The following is an 18,923-nucleotide window of genomic DNA, read 5'->3' on the forward strand; positions in this document are numbered from 1 at the left end:
GGTGATAGAAACACAGCGACTCTGTCGGGCGATGACATCTGTGTAAACTTGTGGTTGCTGTTAACACCACTGCATGACTCCTGGCCGCGGGCTCTGTCACTGACCCTTCAGTGACGAAAGGATCACGAATCGTGCTTCTCCTGTTCCCTTGGCTTAGAGACTGTGCAAGCCTGAAGTGCCCACTTCACCCCCATTCCTGGTTTTCCATGTGGGCATCACCGTTAAGGAATTGATGGCAAGTGCTTCAGGGCACAGCACGTTGCATGTTCTGTTAACAAGCCTTCCTGTGGCACATTTCACTGTACACCTACATCCTTCCTTGCCCAAATACCCAGATGTTTCACGTGTCCATTTTAGCTTATTTTAAGTATGAATGACCCCAAAGTGCTATCACAGGGATCTGCAAGGTGCAAATAAAAATGGGCGAGACCTTAGAGTGGATCGGGAAGGGAGACTGCTGGCGTCCTGCAACCTGCCCTGTGCAGAGCTGTCACCTGTGACGTGCCCTCTGACCTTCTGGCCTGTGACTTTGCTCATCTGTCTCCTAAACGAGGAATGCTCCTCCAGCCTCCTCTAGACCATCCTGTGCCATCAAAATCACTCTTCTGTTACTGAAATCTTTTCATTTATCTTTCTTGATTTTTAGTCCAACAGTTAACAGCTGTCTAAAGTTAAGATCCGTTGTTAGAAGGACTATTTCTGAACCAGTCTGGGTACTCCCCAGGGTGCAGGAGTGTTTCTCAGCGTGGTCCGTGCACAGAAGCCCGTGCTCCTGGCGGGTTCCCTGGCTGCGGCAGCAACATCACCAGGGAGCTTGTTAGACCTGCGGCGTCTGGGGCCTCGCCACAATCCCTGAGTCAGAATCCACACACTTCACAAGACCCTGTTAGACTGTGTATGTGAAGGTCCAAGACACCCATCGGCCAACCCTAACTCATTCTGTCTTCTCTCTCTGGTCCACTAACTTAGGCCCAACTTCATGTTCTCCTGCCACGGCCATTTCAGTAGCCATTTAATCTATCTCCCAAAATTGCTGAGTCTCTGTGCGCCTCCAGGTTTTCAAATGTTAAATGAGGACAGAAATAAGGCATCAATGTAAATTAGTTAGAAATGCACAGTAAAGAGTGGGGTGCAGGCCTGTTGTTGACACCGTGCGTGCCCAGGAGCCGTGCTCCGAATGCTGGGACAGCTGCACCCAGAACAATTATGCTGCACAGTTAGCAGGGCGTCTGCTGACTTGGAAGAGTGTTGGTGACATGTCACTCAGTAAACATGCAGGCTGCACAGCAGTGTGTGCACTGGGAATCCGTTCAGGTGTTTTTAAAGCAGTGGGCCACGGGCACACACGTCACTTTGATGAGTGTCCTCCCGAATGCGAGGGGAGCGCTAGGCGCTGCTCCAGAGCCTGTTCATACTGGAGACCTCGGCAGCCTGCGATGGGAACAGGGAGGAGGGATTGCCGACCTGCAGCGATACAACTCTTTTTCTTGTTTGTTTTATCAGATCTATAATTAAAATATGTCCTAGAAATAAATGACAAAACTCAAAAATCTGGTACAAGTGCATGTGCACAAATATTTTTACCACAGCTATTCCCTGCACTAGAAGTTTCAAAATCAAGAATCACAAGGGAAAAACATCAAATATAAGAGAGAGGAAACTTTACGTTTATGGTAAATTGACAAGAATGTAAGTACTCAAGCAGGTCCTCAGTGAAATCTCCTCATCAACACGTCTGCGGCTCCAGAAAGGAAGGCTGTGGACTTAACTGAATAATATAGAAAAATAAATAGTATTTGTTGCTCTCTTCTCTATTCAAATTCTACTTATTCACTCAAACTCATCCACATAAAATTTTGATATTAAGGCTGGGCATGGTGGCTCACACCTGTAATCCCAGCACTTTGGGAGACCGAGGCAGATGGATCATAAAGTCAGGAATTCAACACCAGCCTAGCCAAGATAGTGAAACCCCACCTCTACTAAAAATACAAAAAAGAAAAATTAGCCAGTCATGGTGGTGGGTGTCTGTAATCCCAGCTACCCAGGAGGCTGAGGCAAGAGAATTGCTTGAACGCAGGAGGCGGAGGTTGCAGTGAGCTGAGATTGCAACACTGCACTCCAGCCTGGGCAACAGAGTGAGACTCCATCTCAAAAAAAAAACAAAAAAAAACTGGCAAATGCATTGCAGTGAGTCTCCTCTGAGTGCCTTGATGCTGCAGATTTCAAATAGATAAAAAGCTATGAATCAGTGGCTTTTTACATCAGTTATTGTCAGGAGGTTATGCAGTAAACGAATATACATAAATGCTTTGGGCGTATTATGGAAAATATGGTTCGCAACCAATACTAATTTGCTTAGAGAAATGGAAACATCCATGCACATCTGCGCGCTCACTGCACATGGAGACTGTGGACGCCACGGCCACTCTTCTTGAAACTCAAGGTGAAGCAGCCAGAGAGCAGAGTCTCGGCCTCTGTGAAGGCTGCCCTGGTATCTGGGTACACTGCGGCTGAGGCTGGTTTCCTCCTCTGCTGGGGAGAGTGCTGCTCTTCAGACAGGGCTGATTTGTCCCCCTTCTTCCTGTGCATCCTCAGGAAGGAGACCTACATGGCACTGGCCCCTGTCTCAGGCTTCTGCTTAGAATAAACTGACCCTGGGTGGAGCATTGTGGGCCAAACTGTGCCCCCGAAAAGCTATGCTCAAGTTCTAGCCCCGTGTACCTCTGCGTGTGGCCTGAAGAAGAGGCAAGGCCTTTGCAGGTGCCATCAAGTTAAAATGAGGCTGTCGGGTACGTCCCGATCCAATGTGCAGTGTCCTCATAGGAAGAGGAGACGAGACACAGAGAGATGGGAATGTATGAAGACCCAGGATGGAAACAAAGCATCTGCCAGGCATGGGTTCCCCAGGACCCACCAGGAGCCAGAGCATGCAGGAAGGACCCCTCCCCCGAGAGCCTTCTGAAGGAGCGCCACCCGGCCGACGCCCTGATTTCAGACCTGTGACCTCCAGAACTGTTGGAGGATACATTTGTGTTGCTTGGAGCCGTCCAGTTTGTGATGATTTTTCCCAGCAGCCACAGGGAACTCATACCTAGGATGAGTCTGAGCTGCAGGGAGTGGGTGAGGAGAGGGGCGGAAGCTGCTCCAAGGGAACTCCCCTAGAGGGAGGGAGGGATGTGTTGGCGGCTGCCATTCCCACTCTGAGGGCCCCATGGCACATCCCAAGGGGTGAAGAAGAGAAAATGGGCCTGCAGCATCCATGGGTGAGGATCTCGATTTCTCATGCAATCATGATAGAAACACTCCCCTACCCCAGGGGCAGCTGCAGATGCCTTCGCACAGCTCTGGCACTTCACAGCTCTGCATAGCGGGATGCAGGAGGGGCTGGTTCCAGGGGCAGCTTTAGCCAAGAAAGACCTATGTTTAACAGCCTTGACATAGTTACCTATACATAAAACTTTAATAGCTGCTGCAAGATACAGACAATTAACAGTGGCTGATAGTCAATAGCTCCAATCCCTTGACATTTCTTTACCCTTGTCTTATACTTTTTATTTTTTTGAGACAGAGTCTCACTCTGTCACCCAGGCTGGAGTGCAGTGGTGCAATCTCTGCTTACTGCAACTTCTGCTTCCTGGGCTCAAGTGATTCTCCTGCCTCGGCCTCCTGAGTAGCTGGGATTACAGGCACCCACCACCGTACCTGGCTAATTTTTGTATTTTTAGTAGAGACAGGATTTCACCATGTTGGCCAGGCTGGTCTCAAACTCCTGACCTCAGGTGACCCCCCACCTCAGCCTCCCGAAGCGTTGGGATTAGAAGCGTGAGCCACCGCACCCGGCTTCTTATCCTCTTACAGAATGATTGTCATTATCAGTAATGTCATTATTAAAGACTGTCCTCTTTAGAAAGCCTGAGAGATCCCCAACACCCTGCTAGTTGTCATAAGCACCATCTTTGATTCCAGGCCCGTTTTTCACAACAGACGTAATGATACCCATTCTGTAACTGAGAAAACCAGCTGGGACCAAGGCTCCCCCCGACCCCAGAGCCCTGAGTTAGGAGTGGGTAGTCCCACCTAATACAGCCCCTCACCCTGGGGAGCAGGAGGGCAGCAGGCCACCCCAGCTGACCTTCAAGGCCTCACAGGTCTCCGGCACTGGGTCGCCTGAGCGCTGCCCAGGTTCGCACATTCTCCTCGTCCTGGGGTGGCCGAGTCGGGGGCCAAGTCCCTGTGGCCTATGTGGACCCCGTGGCCTGTGGACCCCCGTGGCCTGTGGACCCCGTGGCCTGTGGACCCTGTGGCTCTTCCACTCAGCAGTGAGATTGGGGAGAGTCCCTCCACCCCTCCCAGTACCTTTGCTCTGTCTGGGGGTGTCGTCGGCACCAGGACCCCAGGAGCACAGGCAGGTTGCTGCCCCCAGCCTGGCCCTCGGCAGAGACTGCACCCAGGCCAGCTCTGTTCCCTGCAGACACAGCAGCTCCTGGAAGAGCATGTGTCCCAGCACTGACAGCACCTGTGCCATTCAGAGAACACACACTGGGCGTGTGGAGCAGACCTGTGACATGCTCCTGCTTGTTTTCTAAAATTGGCCAGAAAAGGAACATTATTTGAACAAAATGTACAGCAGGTTATCTGGAAATAGAAGCCTAGGGGATGAGGTACTAGATGTAGGATTCGAGCGCAGGGAGAGCAGGAGGGGACGTACCATCCTCACGGGCGGTGGCAGGTGGCCCCAGTCTTTGCTCTCAGAGGACCTGGAGCATCTGGGCCAGCTGGGAGCCTCTGCTTGGGCGAAGCGGACCCTGCCCCACCCTCCCCCTGGCCCCTTCCTGCCCCTGTGTCCTGCAGTTGGCCAAATTCCACATTCCCCTATCCCAGGCAGACCCTAATTTCCTCCAGGAAGGCTCCTGTGACTTGGGCCTGAGTGAACCCCAGTGTGTGGACTCCCTGCAGGCTCAGAGCCCACGGCCAGCGTGTGTCCGTCTTCTCCTCATCACCTTTTCAGATGTGCAGGGAGCAGGGGGCGGCCACACAACAGCAGAGGTGGTGCCTGGTTCCCCCTAGACCGGGTGGGGTGGCAGGCAAAGGGCTGACCTCCCCAGACAGAAGCACCTCCCAGAACGGGGGTCACACGGGAGAGAAGGGGTACAGCTGCTTCCTCTCACGTGTGTGGCCTTGTGCGTCTGGCAGATGTGAACGAGTGTGCAGACGGTGCCCATCCACCCTGCCATGCCCCTGCGAGGTGCAGAAACACCAAGGGCGGCTTCCAGTGCGTCTGCTCGGACCCCTACGAGTTAGGAGACGATGGGAGAACCTGCGTAGGTGAGTCTGCTCCCCTCCCTCTCTGTCCATCTATTTGCGAGTTTTTGTAAAATGAAGAAAAGTGTGTTCAAGTTAGGCAACTGTCAATCACCATCTTGATTGGGAAGGGCAGAGATGAATAAGACACCAAGCCCAGGTGCCCGGCGTCTGTGCTGTGCCTGAGGGGCACCTGCCCTGTGCCCAAGGGGTGTCCGCGCTGTGCCCGAGGGGCATCTGCACTGTGCTGGGGGCAGAGGATGCATTTCACGTCTGCTGTCTGTGCAGAGACCTCAGTGCATGCTGAGGCTGGGGGCAGCAGCCAGAACGCGTTTCCAGACAAGGTCCACAGGTGCACACCCAACCTAGATCACCCCCAAGACACAAAACTTATGAAACAGGCAGCGTTCAATACAGACCCATCCATCACCTCTCCTCCTCCTGGTCCCCCTCCAAACGCACCCGACTGCACCCTGACCAGGGCCAGCAGCACAGCTGCCTGCCTGTCACCCACCCCCACCTCTGGATGTCCCTGCCCTGCATGGGGCCTAGGTGCTCAACATCCACCTCAGATGGCCTTGCCCAGTCCCCCAGCTCTGCCCTCAGATCAGGGACAGCGTCTTCCTCACCACTGCCTCCAAGTCAGGTGCCAGATACGCCCAAACTTTTGACAAATTTACTCCCCTGAAAATTGTGGCTCTTAAGTAAGCATTATCTTTAATCTTCATTTTATACAAAAGGACACTAGTGATAAGAGGGCGAGATGCTCCCGCTCACACAGCCACTCCGTAGCTGGCCGGGAATTTGTGTTAATAGTTGACTTCCAACTCTTATAGAAAAATAATTATTCACCAGACTCGAGTTACAGACAGAATTCCTTTGAGCTACTGTCATAGGGGAGTGAGGTCTCCAGAAAGAACCAAGTGCAATGTCCAAATGCAGCAAAGGCAGCTGGGACGTCCAGCCAGGACAGAGAGGCGTCAGTGCAAAACGCTTCATGACTCAACTTCATTAAGGGGATTCTGAGAAGCTGGAATAATAGGATTCTTGCTGAAACTCAGCTCCTCAGGTGAAGGACACAAGGGCCAAGGTCAAGGACAGTCAAGAAGTGAGTGAGTCTGAAAAAAGATGGCCAGAACGCGGCTGCGTGGGGCCTTCAGAGGCCGGGGATGCTCTTTCTGGTGCTCTGAAACTACATGCCTGACAGGCGTGTCCTCCCTTCCTGTGTCAGGCACACCCCACCATCCTGTGTCAGGCACACCCCCTCCTGTGTCAGGCACACCCCCCTTCCTGTGTCAGGCACACCCTACCATCTTGTGTCAGGCACAGCCCCCTCCTGTGTCAGGCACACCCCCCTTCCTGTGTCAGGCACACCCCACCATCCTGTGTCAGGCATACCCCCTGCTGTGTCAGGCACATCCCCCCTTCCTGTGTCAGGCGCTCCCCCCCTCCTGTGTCAGGTGCACTCTCCTCCTATGTCAGGCACACCCCACCATCCTGTGTCAGGCATACCCCCCTCCTGTGTCAGGCACACCCCCTTCCTGTGTCAGGCACACCCCACCATCCTCTGTCAGGCACACGCCCTTCCTGTGTCAGGCACACGCCCTTCCTGTGTCAGGCACACCCCCCTCCTGTGTCAGGCACATCTCCCTCCTGTGTCAGGCGCACCCCACCATCCTCTGTCAGGCACACCCCCTTCCTGTGTCAGGCACACCTCACCCTCTTGTTTCAGGTGTCCTTTCTCTGCACAGCATTTCCCCCTCATACTCATTGTTTTATCAGCCTCTGGTTTTATTCATGTTTTTTCTCCATATGAAATCGTATCTTCTCTTCATTTCAAACCAGACCACTCTCAGTCATGGAAAACTAGAAACAGCAGCTCTTGCATTCAAGTTTTTAAATAAAATGTTTAAATCAACGGTTCAGATGTGAATTGCAAAGGTAGCCAGGTGACGAAGCTGCCACGTTCACAGAGAGGAGCTCAGCTGCTTTCTGCATTATTATTATAAACCCACGAAAGCCGATTCAGAACCCTGCTCAGGCGAAGCTGGTGGGACATTTACATCAAGATTGCAGTTTTCCTGCACTGAAGCCCAGAAACACTTGCTGTATTCTTGGTAATATCTCACCCCATCAGATGGCTCCGTGGGGCCCCGGAAAACACCTACTGCTGTCCTCCAGCTGAAGCCACCAGCCTCCGTCCCTCCCAGTGTTTTCTTCTGGACTCACCCACAGAAGGATGGAGAAAGGAGGCCCAGTGGAGGTCAGGAACAGCCCTGGGAGAGCACCCAGAGATGAATTCGTGCCTGAGAGAACTTGCACACCACCTCTCTTCCTCCTGGGCCCCCTTTGAACACCTGCACCATGACTGGGGCCAGCAGCACATGAGCCTAAGACCATTTTGTGCACCAGGGCCCAGGTCTGAGAGATTAATATGCAGGTGCTCAGGGCTTCTCCTGTCTCCACAGTGACTTACAGACTTAGATTTAGATACAGGTGTGCATATAGATATTGATTATGGATATAGACAATTGTAGATATAGGTACAGATGCAGATATATAGATATAGATATAAATTCACCCATAGGTATAAAAGAATAGATTTAGATTTAGGTATAGGTATCCCTATATATGTTTAGATGTAGAAACACACATAGATTTCGGTGTCAATATAATTATGGAGGGAGCTCTACTTTTGTTGTGTTTTGTTCCTAACGTTGCAGTTAAAGGAACTGTATTGATTTCCTGGGGGTGCCGCAGCAAAGCCCTGCAGACTGGGGGTGCCATAGCAAAGCCCTGCAGACTGGGGGTGCCATAGCAAAGCCCTGCAGACTGGGGGTGCCATAGCAAAGCCCTGCAGACTGGGGGTGCCGCAGCAAAGCCCTGCAGTCTGGGCACTTGAACAAGAAATTTATCTCTTAGAGAGTCCTGGAGGCTGGAATCCAAGATCAAGGTGAGAGCAGGGCTGGCTCCCCCTCAGGACTCGCCCCTTGGCTGCGACACCCCTTCTCCCCGTGTCCTCCCAGGGCGGTCCCTCTGTGTGTCTGAGGCCTCATATCATAAGGATATGTCCCACCAGCTTCACCTGAGCAGGGTTCTGAATCGGCCTTCATGGGTTTATAATAATAATGTGGAAAGCAGCTGAGCTCCTCTCTGTGAATGTGGCAGCTTCGCCACCTGGCTGCCTTGGGCCACGGCCCATAGTGACATCCCCATGCCACTGCAATTACCCCCTCAAATGCTCCATCCCCAAATCAGCCACATTCTGAGGCCAGGGGCATTGGGGCTTGAGCATGAGAATCTGGGAGATCCAGTTCAGCCCACGACAGCACTTGGCCCACGGTGCCATCTTTTAATCTTCAGAATAAAACCTTAGAAGAAGTTCATACACGGGAGCATAAGCTAATTTCCAACATTTTGCTTCAAGTGTCTCGTTTTAGTTTTTTTCCTGAGAACAATTACAACATACATTTATCTATTTCCTACATCTTAAGGACTCTTATCTATAAACCCTGAAGTCAAATGTGTCACTGGAGTTGAGACATTCCCTTCCAGTGCTACTTCTTTGCTAAGGAATCCTCCTGCCTGGACGCCGTCCATCTGCCTCTCCAGGTCCTGCCCCTGTCAAGGGCGTCCGAGAGAACCCCTGAGCCCGGCACAGACCAGCGCCCATGCAGTGCCCGTGCTCAGGGCAGCTCTGAGCTCTGCGCTGCCTTCTGGTTCTGTGCGGTGGATGTGACGATTGCATGGTGCTGTCCCTGCCCCGCTCTACTTGTGCTGGGCTCCTGGCTGCCAAACGTGAAGTCAGGGTCCACCGCAGGACACTCGTCTTCCTGCTGAGACCTGCAGCCCCTCAGGCAGCTGCTGCCTCCAGGAGTCTCCTCTCCAACAGCTGCTGCCTCCAGGAGTCTCCTCTCCAACAGCTGCCCTGTGCCTCCCTGGCAGGACCCAGGCCCTCTGGAGGCACTGGGCCGGGCCACTGGTGGAGCCGGATGGGGAGCGACAGTGACCTTCTCTTTCTAAGGAAGAGACTGAGGGAGGGAAAGTACCCCCAGAGCATCTCAGGAGCTGGGAGGTGAACAGCTGGGGATGCAAAAGCTTCCCCCACCACCAGCACCCTTGTAATGACACTGCTGCCCTGCAAAATCGTCCGCGGAAAATTAGGATGCTGGGCATGACCTTTCTGCATCCCTGATGCACAAGCCTAACTGTTGTTCCACGGAGGCCACATATGTCCCTGTTGAAAGGGCCCTGCTCCCACGCAAGCAGCCATCAGTGCCTTCTCCGTACAGACAGCGCAGGCCAGCAGGACCCAGCACCATCCCTGGACACACCAGCTCTGTCACTGTTGGACAGAACACCCCAAAAGGTTGATGGACGTGGCTGTCCCTCAGCTTTCAGAATGACAGCTTGAATCCCAAGCCTGCTTCCCTGAGGAAGGGTGGACACCAGGAGAGAAGCAGAGGCTCTGGCTGGGTGGACATGCACTCAGGTGCTGAGGGCTCAGAGTGAACCAGGAGCAACAGCTGAGTCATGTTTACAGCCCCTCATACGAGCCCTGGCTGGAGGCCGGAGGTTCCAGGGAAAGTGGGCACCAGAGCCCATGTCTGAGAGATTAATACACAGGTGCCATGGCTGCTGCTTCTGTCTTCACGGTGACTTACAGACAAGGACGCCGAGGCCTGGGAAGATGAGGCATGGCTATGAGAGGAGCTCACACCCCCCAGCCCACGAGAGCTCCAGCCCCGGCCAGCCCGTGTGCTGGTTGTCATATTAGGTGGACTCTCCAGAGGAACAGGAGCAATCAGAGACGCAGATGTGTGTACAGAAATAGTTCTAGATTAGACAGAGACATCCACAGAGACACAGTTTGTAGATGTATAGATTTAGATATAGATATCGATTTAAATATATATGGATATTGATTGAGATATACATACATACATAGATTCACATAGATTAGACATATAGATAACAAAAATGTAGACATGGATATAGTTATACCAATTTAGATTTGGATATAGATATTGGTTATGGATATAGATATAGTTTTAGACTTAGGTACAGATGCAGATATAAAAATATAAATTTACACATAGGTATAGAATAGATTCAGGTGTAGCTATCCCTGTAAAAGTTTGGATATAGACACAATATAGATTTGGTATAGATGTAAATACAGCAGTAGACACCCATACACAGACATAGTTTTAGATGTGCATCTAGCTCTATGTGTAGATACGTAAAAGCATCTCTATTCTGCAGAACTGGTCATGGAATTAGAGAGGCTGGGGAGTCCCAGGGTCTGCTGTCTGCAAACTGGAGCCCCAGCGTTGCTGGCGGGGTGGTTCCAGTCTGAGGGCAGGCGAAGCTGCCATGAGATGTCCCAGCTCAAGCAGAGAGCCAGGAAAAGAGAAGTGAAGTCCTTTTCCCTCCACTTCCTGCTCTACTGGGTCCCTGAAAGGATGGGACAGGGCCCACCCATGTTGGGGAGAGTGGTCTGCTTTTCTCAGACCACAGATTCCAGTGCCGATCCCTTCCAGAACCTATCTCAAAAACACAGCAGGAATAATGTCTAATCTGGGCCCCTGTGCTCCAGTCACGCGGACACATAAAATTAACCATCCCAGTCGTTATTCTGACCTGAATGTTCCAAAATCCCGATGCCCTCTGTCTGCCCGGGGCCTGCCAAAACCCGATACCCTTTCTTTCCAAAGGCCCTGGAAGGCCTTCACCCAGCCTCAGGGAATCCCCCGTCGCCCAGCCCCACAAGAGGGGGCACCCATACCCATGCCCACAGCAGAGAACTCCAGGGCTCCCTGGAGTGGCACTGAAGAGGTCAGGAAGTCATTCTGGCAGCAGCTGTGACCTCTGCGATGCCCCCGTAGGACATACAGGGGCTTCAGGGCCTGTCTCAGCCGGGAATCCCCCAGCAACACACAGCCTTAAATCTGGCTCCAGGCGCAGTTACTGGTTCTTGAAATTGAAAATGCCAAGAAAGAAAAGTTTGGAACAAAGAATAAAGGAAAAGTTTCTGCTGTGCGGCGTCTGGCCGTTCCTCGGCCCGGGCTCATTTCACACTTTCGGGTAGACATGAAGCTGCTTACGTCCCTGCTGTGCGTCTGCCGTTTGCTGGTGTGAGGTGGGCTTCAATCAGATGCTCGCCATGGCCCAGCACGTGGCTCCTCCTCTTACTCAAGGCTCTGATGTCCGATGCTCGGCTTTGCCAGTTTTTGAGGTTACACAGGTGACCCCTGAAAACCTCTAGCCCAAGTTGCTCAGACCCAAATCCAGCAGGAAGGGTGAGTCCCCTCCCAGAAATGTCGAACATCAATTCCAGAATGAATTTCCATGGCTGTGCTGTCCTGACGGCCCTCACCTGGCCTGTGCTTACCTGGAATCCCCACCCAGGCCTGGATCGGCTCAGCCTTCCCCGCACGGCCAGCCCCAGCAGCACAGGCGGAGCCCCCACCTGTAGTAGCCATGGGGGCGAGAACGAGTAGCAGCGGATGGAAGCATGAACCCAGCCTCTTTCTGGATGTGGGAGGAGCGGCGTCCCACGGCCAGCAAGCTGCTCTGCTCTCCACGGACTTTTAGCAGGAGGCCGGTGTGCTCAGGTTGCCCTGCAGACTCTCCTGCGTCTGTGAGAGGTGGCAGGAAGGAGATCCTGGAGGCAGGAGGATGGTTAGAGGAGCCCAGGAGGAAAAGTCATGAGGTGCAAAAGCTAAAAGGACAGGATCGTTGTGGAGAAACAGTCAGGATGTGCATTTAGGATTTATTCATTCATTCTTGTATCCACCAAATACTTGCCGAGTGTCCAAGACCCATGCTAGGAAGACAGTCATGGACACTACCTGTGTCTGGGCTGGAGATGAGACACACCTGCAAATCATGCCCAGGCACTAAGTGGCACAGGGAACTGCCGCCACCCACAGACGCAAATCATGCCCAGGCGCTAAGTGGCACAGGGAACTGCCGCCACCCACAGATGCAAATCATGCCCAGGCGCTGAGTGGCACAGGGAACTGCCGCCATCCACAGACGCAAATCATGCCCAGGTGCTAAGTGGCACAGGGAACTGCCGCCATCCACAGACGCAAATCATGCCCAGGCGCTAAGTGGCACAGGGAACTGCCGCCACCCACAGACGTATTCATCACCGACTTTAAAAAATCCAGTGTGAGAACTAGAACCAAACCAAGCACCCAATTCCCCCAGCCACTGCCTTCGTGTGGTGCCTGAACACGCTCCCTTAGCCCCAGAGCCTTTCTTCAACCACACGTGATGATATATATCCAGGGCGACCCATGTTTGTTTTAAAAAAACACTGATTGGTAGTATTTAAATTCTTATTTAAAAGTCAGTTTTCATTTCATCTTGGATTTCTCCTTGGCCACCTCGAATGGGCACCTAAACAGAAAAGTCAGTAATAAAACTGTGGTCAAAGGAGCTCTGAGTTCAAAGCCGCACTGGCCCCAGGCTGGCATCTCCTTGCGGAGAGCATAGAAGCCAAGGGCCGGACCCAGGAGCCCTTACTCAGTCCCCGGCTTTTTCAGAGGAAGACACAGGTCCAGGTGGGAGGCACTTCCTCAGGCCTCTCACCAGATGCTCTGGGGCCGGCTCCCGGGCTGCCTCTCTCCTCTGTGCCGTCTTCAGGACCTTCTGCACTTCTCTGTCTGATTCACGCTGACCCTGTTCAGTTTATTTCTGGAATGGGCTGATGAAACCCAGCATGAGCTCCAAAATCTGCTGCCATCCCGTGCCCCTGTCCCCCCAGGGCTCCAGCTCTGCAAGGTGCAGACCACCTTCCCTCGACCACAGTTTCACCTCCAGGAGGCGTCTGGGAAAAATAAAATGCAGCCAAGGGCAAAACCTCATGGTGTTACACCACATCCCCTACAGACCACTTTGTCCCACTTTCCCGCCCTGGTCAAAGGCCCCACAGGGCTCCCTGGGTCCTGCGGTCCACTCAGAGGGCACTGAGAGTCCTCCCTGGTTTGGGCAGCAAGGTGTGCTTTCTGTCCTGCAAGACAGCGTCCATGCCAAGCCCACAGAGGCTGCCATAGAGAGAGAGCCACAGCTTCTCTGCCCTGTGTCCCCTGCTGGCTCTCCCCACGTCACATTCGGCTCTGGACTTAACGGTCTATGGCTTTTCTGGGCAGATGAATGACCCTCCCTCCTCCCTCCCTCCCTCCCTCCCTCTGTACATCGTGCTGTGGGGTGAAGGCAACTGGCCCAGGACAGGGTGTGGCCCAGACTCAGGCAGGATAACCTGGCTTGCCCAGGCCCTGGGAGGTTCTTCTAACCAGGCCTTTCTGTGCCCCAGACCCCGGGAGGCTCCCTCGGGCGACTTGGGTCTCCATCTCGCTGGCTGCTCTGCTGATTGGAGGCTTGGCAGGTCTCACCTCGACGGTGATTTGCAGGTGGTAAGTCCTTCATTTATTGACTGTTACTGAGACACAACACAATCTCCTTTCCTCTGGACATGGTTGCAGTGAAGCTGCTTTATTTTCCTAAAGCTAACATAGGTTACTGGTATCTCAAAGGCATTGATCTCAGAACTATTTTGTGCAATGTCTTAGACTCTCCGGATCATTCTTTATGCTTTAAATAATGAAAGTGGAGCGATCATTTGTACACCTTAGGTGGTGTCAGGTATCTGTGGACGAAGATCCAGCAATATGGCATACTTTTCTAACATTAAGTGATTGCATTGAAGTAGTCTCTTGTTAGGAGTAAAAATTCTTATAAAGGTTTCTCAGAGAAAAAAGGTCATGCATGAATGAAAATTTTATTCCTCAGTTTTATTTCCTCCCTTGAGGGCAGAAATTGAAAGTTGAACTTTCATGTTAAAAATGGCGCTGCTGTTGAAAGACTCAGACCCGAACCTGAGAGAACCTGAGAGTTCCCGCCCTGTGAGAGTGCTGTCTGCAGAAAGAACCCCTCAAGGCTGCCTCGGGTGGGGCAGCTGGTCCACGTCCCTAGCCCCGAGGAACCAGCTCTGCTCCTTGCTGCTCTTGAGAACCAAACTTCTTGAGCATCACTTCATTTTTAATGCACAATTGTTCATTTTATACAGAAAGTGTTAAAAATAACAGCAAACACTATAAAAAGTCATTGCAGCCCCAGGCTGGGCCCCCAGGGCTATGCCCAGAATACCTGCAAATAGAGGCCACAGTTACTCGGCCTCTGCTCTCCCTGAGTGCCAGGCTCAGTCCAACACGACCTGTGCACGCTCCTGCTATAGCCAGCCCTGCCCTCTGCCAGGATGACCCCTGCAGTCTCCTTCGCCTTCACCTTCACCCTCCACCCTGGCCTTCAGAGCTCCTCACTGGCCAAGCCCCCAGCACCACCCCATACCACACGCATGGATTATCCAAGCCCCCAGCACCACCCCATACCACACGCATGGATTATCCAAGCCCCCAGCACCACCCCATACCACACGCATGGATTATCCAAGCCCCCAGCACCACCCCATACCACATATGTATGGATTATCCAAGCCCCCAAACATCACCCGACGACACGTGTCTATGGATTATCCACGACTTTCCCACCCTAAGGCCATCATCCAGGCTGTTTCTCATCTTCCCAATAATAGAAACTCAACATTCTAGCAAACCTTCATTTTTCTAGCAACTTCTTGGTACACTGAGGAACGTCTGCGCCTTGAACAGGAAACCCTTTTCTCACAGTTTTTGCACCTCCTACAGGAACTGGTTTTTAAAAACTTGAAAGCTTAGCAACCAGAAGTTACCCAGATCACTGTTGTTTCCAAAGGGCCTTGTCAACAATCCACAGCAATGGCCTCTTTTCTGTTGTTTTTATCTTCGTGGCCACTTGTAAGGGAAGCCCCTGCGCCTGCCATCTGCTCTGCATGCTGTTCCTCCGCTGCTGAGATGTGGTGGTAAAGCCAGTTCCCCGTTTCAGTTATTCTGCAAGGCCTCTGGCAACTACTGTGGTTGACCCAGACACCCACGTTTGACACAAGAGCTTCTGATCCATCCGGCACACGACATTTCAGTGATGTATTTCTGAGTAGCGTCATAGCTTCTGTCAAAACTAACATACACCATAATTCAGACAACTGTGAGAAATTTCTTCCAGTAGAGACGTGATAGTAACAGCTAAAGCCGTGTGTTGGATGCAATGCTAAGTCATCCTTAGCCACTGTCTCCTCTGATTTTCTGATCAATCATCTGACTCAGGTGTTTGCCATGGCTTGAACTGTGCATTGCCCAAAACATGTGTTTACACCCTGACCTTTAGGACCTCAGAATGTAAACTTATTTGGAACTAAGGTCTCTGCAAGTGTAATTAGTTACAATGAGATTGCCCTGGAGTACACGGGACCCTAATTCAATATAGCTGGTGTTCCTCTAGAAAGAAGAGTTTGCACAGAGTCATGCCCGGCAGGCAAAGGCCATCTTGACGGAAAGGCAGACATCAGGGTGGGGTTTCTCTAAGCTGGGGCCTGGGAAGATCGCCAGCGGCCACAGGAACTGGGAGGGAGGCCGGGGAGCCGCCTGCAGTCACCTCGACGTGGACTCCTGCCTCCAGAACTCTAGGTCATAAACTTCTGCTGTTTAAGCAGCCAGGTCTGTGGTCCTCTGTGACTGCAGCCCCAGAAAACTAACAAAGTGCTGTGATTGTGTCCATTTTCCGTGTAGCATGAGGAGGTGGAGCGAGAGCCTGTTACTGGCTCAAAGTTGGTAAGCCCAGAGCAGATCCTTGAACCCAAGACCTGTCTGGTGCTGGAGGTCGTGCCGCAGCTGCCCGGCTTCTCCTCGCAGGAAGATTATATCTCACATGCAGAGGCTGTTGTTTCAAATAACCATTACCAGTGAAGACTGAATAATCACCTACTCTCTCTACAAGACACTGCATTGATCTGTTCTGGGAAGAGACTACTTTAACGTTTAAATGGTGTCTCTAGATTTAGATGGGGTGGTGGTAGGAAATATTCCCTATGTTTTATGAATCATTTGGTCTTTAAACCTTAAAAACTTTAATTACTAATAATTAAAACCCTCAGCTAACCATGAAATAGAGTAAGCAATAAAAATTGAGTAGGCTGTAAGCAAATAACTTCAGATTAGCTAGTTCTATAATTTTTTTTACTTTTTTTTACACTATTTATTTTCCCAATATGAAACTAATTAGCGAGCTCATTCTTTTATTTTTTTTTTTACTTTATTTATTATTATACTTTAAGTTCTAGGGTACATGTGCATAACGTGCAGGTTTGTTACATATGTATACTTGTGCCATGTTGGTGTGCTGCACCCATCAACTCATCAGCACCCATCAACTCGTCATTTACATCAGGTATAACTCCCAATGCAAGCCCTCCCTCCTTCCCCCTCCCCATGATAGGCCCCGGTGTGTGATGTCCCCCTTCCCGAGTCCAAGTGATCTCATTGTTCAGTTCCCACCTATGAGTGAGAACATGCGGTGTTTGGTTTTCTGTTCTTGTGATAGTTTGCTGAGAATGATGGTTTCCAGCTGCATCCATGTCCCTACAAAGGACACAAACTCATCCTTTTTTATGGCTGCATAGTATTCCATGGTGTATATGTGCTACATTTTCTTAATCCAGTCTGTCACTGATGGACATTTGGGTTGATTCCAAGTCTTTGCTATTGTGAATAGTGCCGCAATAAACATACGTGTGCATGTGTCTTTATAGCAGCATGATTTAGAATCCTTTGGGTATATACCCAGTAATGGGATGGCTGGGTCATATGGTACATCTAGTTCTAGATCCTTGAGGAGTCGCCATACTGTTTTCCATAATGGTTGAACTAGTTTACAATCCCACCAACAGTGTAAAAGTGTTCCTATTTCTCCACATCCTCTCCAGCACCTGTTGTTTCCTGACTTTTTAATGATCGCCATTCTAACTGGTGTGAGATGGTATCTCAGTGTGGTTTTGATTTGCATTTCTCTGGTGGCCAGTGATGATGAGCATTTTTTCCTGTGTCTGTTGGCTGTATGAATGTCTTCTTTTGAGAAATGTCTTTTCATATCCTTTGCCCACTTTTTGATGGAGTTGTTTGTTTTTTTCTTGTAAATTTGTTTGAGTTCTTTGTAGGTTCTGGATATTAGTCCTTTGTCAGATGAGTAGATTGCAAAAATTTTCTCCCATTCTGTAGGTTGCCTGTTCACTCTGATGGTAGTTTCTTTTGCTGTGCAGAAGCTCTTTAGTTTGATGAGATCCCATTTGTCAATTTTGGCTTTTGTTGCCGTTGCTTTTGGTGTTTTAGACATGAAGTCTTTGCCCATGCCTATGTCCTGAATGGTACTACCTAGGTTTTCCTCTAGGGTTTTTATGGTATTAGGTCTAACATTTAAGTCTCTAATCCATCTTGAATTAATTTTCGTATAAGGAGTAAGGAAAGGATCCAGTTTCAGCTTTCTACTTATGGCTAGCCAATTTTCCCAGCAGCATTTATTAAATAAGGAATCCTTTCCCCATTTCTTGTTTCTCTCAGGTTTGTCAAAGATCAGATGGCTGTAGATGTGTGGTATTATTTCTGAGGACTCGGTTCTGTTCCATTGGTCTATATCTCTGTTTTGGTACCAGTACCATGCTGTTTTGGTTACCATAGCCTTGTAGTATAGTTTGAAGTCAGGTAGCATGATGCCTCCAGCTTTGTTCTTTTGACTTAGGATTGTCTTGGAGATGTGGGCTCTTTTTTGGTTCCATATGAACTTTAAAGCAGTTTTTTCCAATTCTGTGAAGAAACTCATTGGTAGCTTGATGGGGATGGCATTGAATCTATAAATTACCTTGGGCAGTATGGCCATTTTCACGATATTGATTCTTCCTATCCATGAGCATGGTATGTTCTTCCATTTGTTTGTGTCCTCTTTTATTTCACTGAGCGGTGGTTTGTAGTTCTCCTCGAAGAGGTCCTTTACATCTCTTGTAAGTTGGATTCCTAGGTATTTTATTCTCTTTGAAGCAATTGTGAATGGAAGTTCATTCCTGATTTGGCTCTCTGTTTGTCTGTTACTGGTGTATAAGAATGCTTGTGATTTTTGCACATTAATTTTGTATCCTGAGACTTTGCTGAAGTTGCTTATCAGCTTAAGGAGATTTTGGGCTGAGACCATGGGGTTTTCTAAATATACAATCATGTCATCTGCAAAGAGGGACAATTTGACTTCTTCTTTTCCGAACTGAATACCCTTGATTTCTTTCTCTTGCCTGATTGCCCTAGCCAGAACTTCCAACACTATGTTGAATAGGAGTGGTGAGAGAGGGCATCCCTGTCTTGTGCCAGTTTTCAAAGGGAATTTTTCCAGTTTTTGCCCATTCAGTATGATATTGGCTGTGGGTTTGTCATAAATAGCTCTTATGATTTTGAGGTACGTTCCATCAATACCGAATTTATTGAGCGTTTTTAGCATGAAGGGCTGTTGAATTTTGTCAAAAGCCTTTTCTGCATCTATTGAGATAATCATGTGGTTCTTGTCTTTGGTTCTGTTTATATGCTGGATTATGTTTATTGATGTGAATGTTGAACCAGCCTTGCATCCCAGGGATGAAGCCCACTTGATCATGGTGGATAAGCTTTTTGATGTGCTGCTGAATCCGGTTTGCCAGTATT

At 50.3% G+C, this 18,923-nt stretch overlaps 1 protein-coding gene across 3 annotated transcripts in view; it reads left to right on the top strand.

Moving 5' to 3' along the window:
- Positions 1 to 18,923, top strand: part of TPO (thyroid peroxidase) — a 115,099-nt gene that overhangs the window by 82,330 nt on the left and 13,846 nt on the right. For 2 of the 3 annotated variants that reach the window (XM_038006477.2, XM_073022730.1), the window contains 2 exons: positions 5,197 to 5,328; positions 13,631 to 13,730. In XM_038006477.2, coding sequence (XP_037862405.2) covers positions 5,197 to 5,328; positions 13,631 to 13,730 — 232 coding nt within the window. The remainder of the gene's footprint in view (positions 1 to 5,196; positions 5,329 to 13,630; positions 13,731 to 18,923) is intronic. The other variant, XM_073022729.1, reaches the window with a different exon arrangement.

This window comes from Chlorocebus sabaeus, chromosome 14 (assembly GCF_047675955.1).
Source record: "Chlorocebus sabaeus isolate Y175 chromosome 14, mChlSab1.0.hap1, whole genome shotgun sequence".
Lineage (NCBI taxonomy): Eukaryota > Metazoa > Chordata > Mammalia > Primates > Cercopithecidae > Chlorocebus > Chlorocebus sabaeus.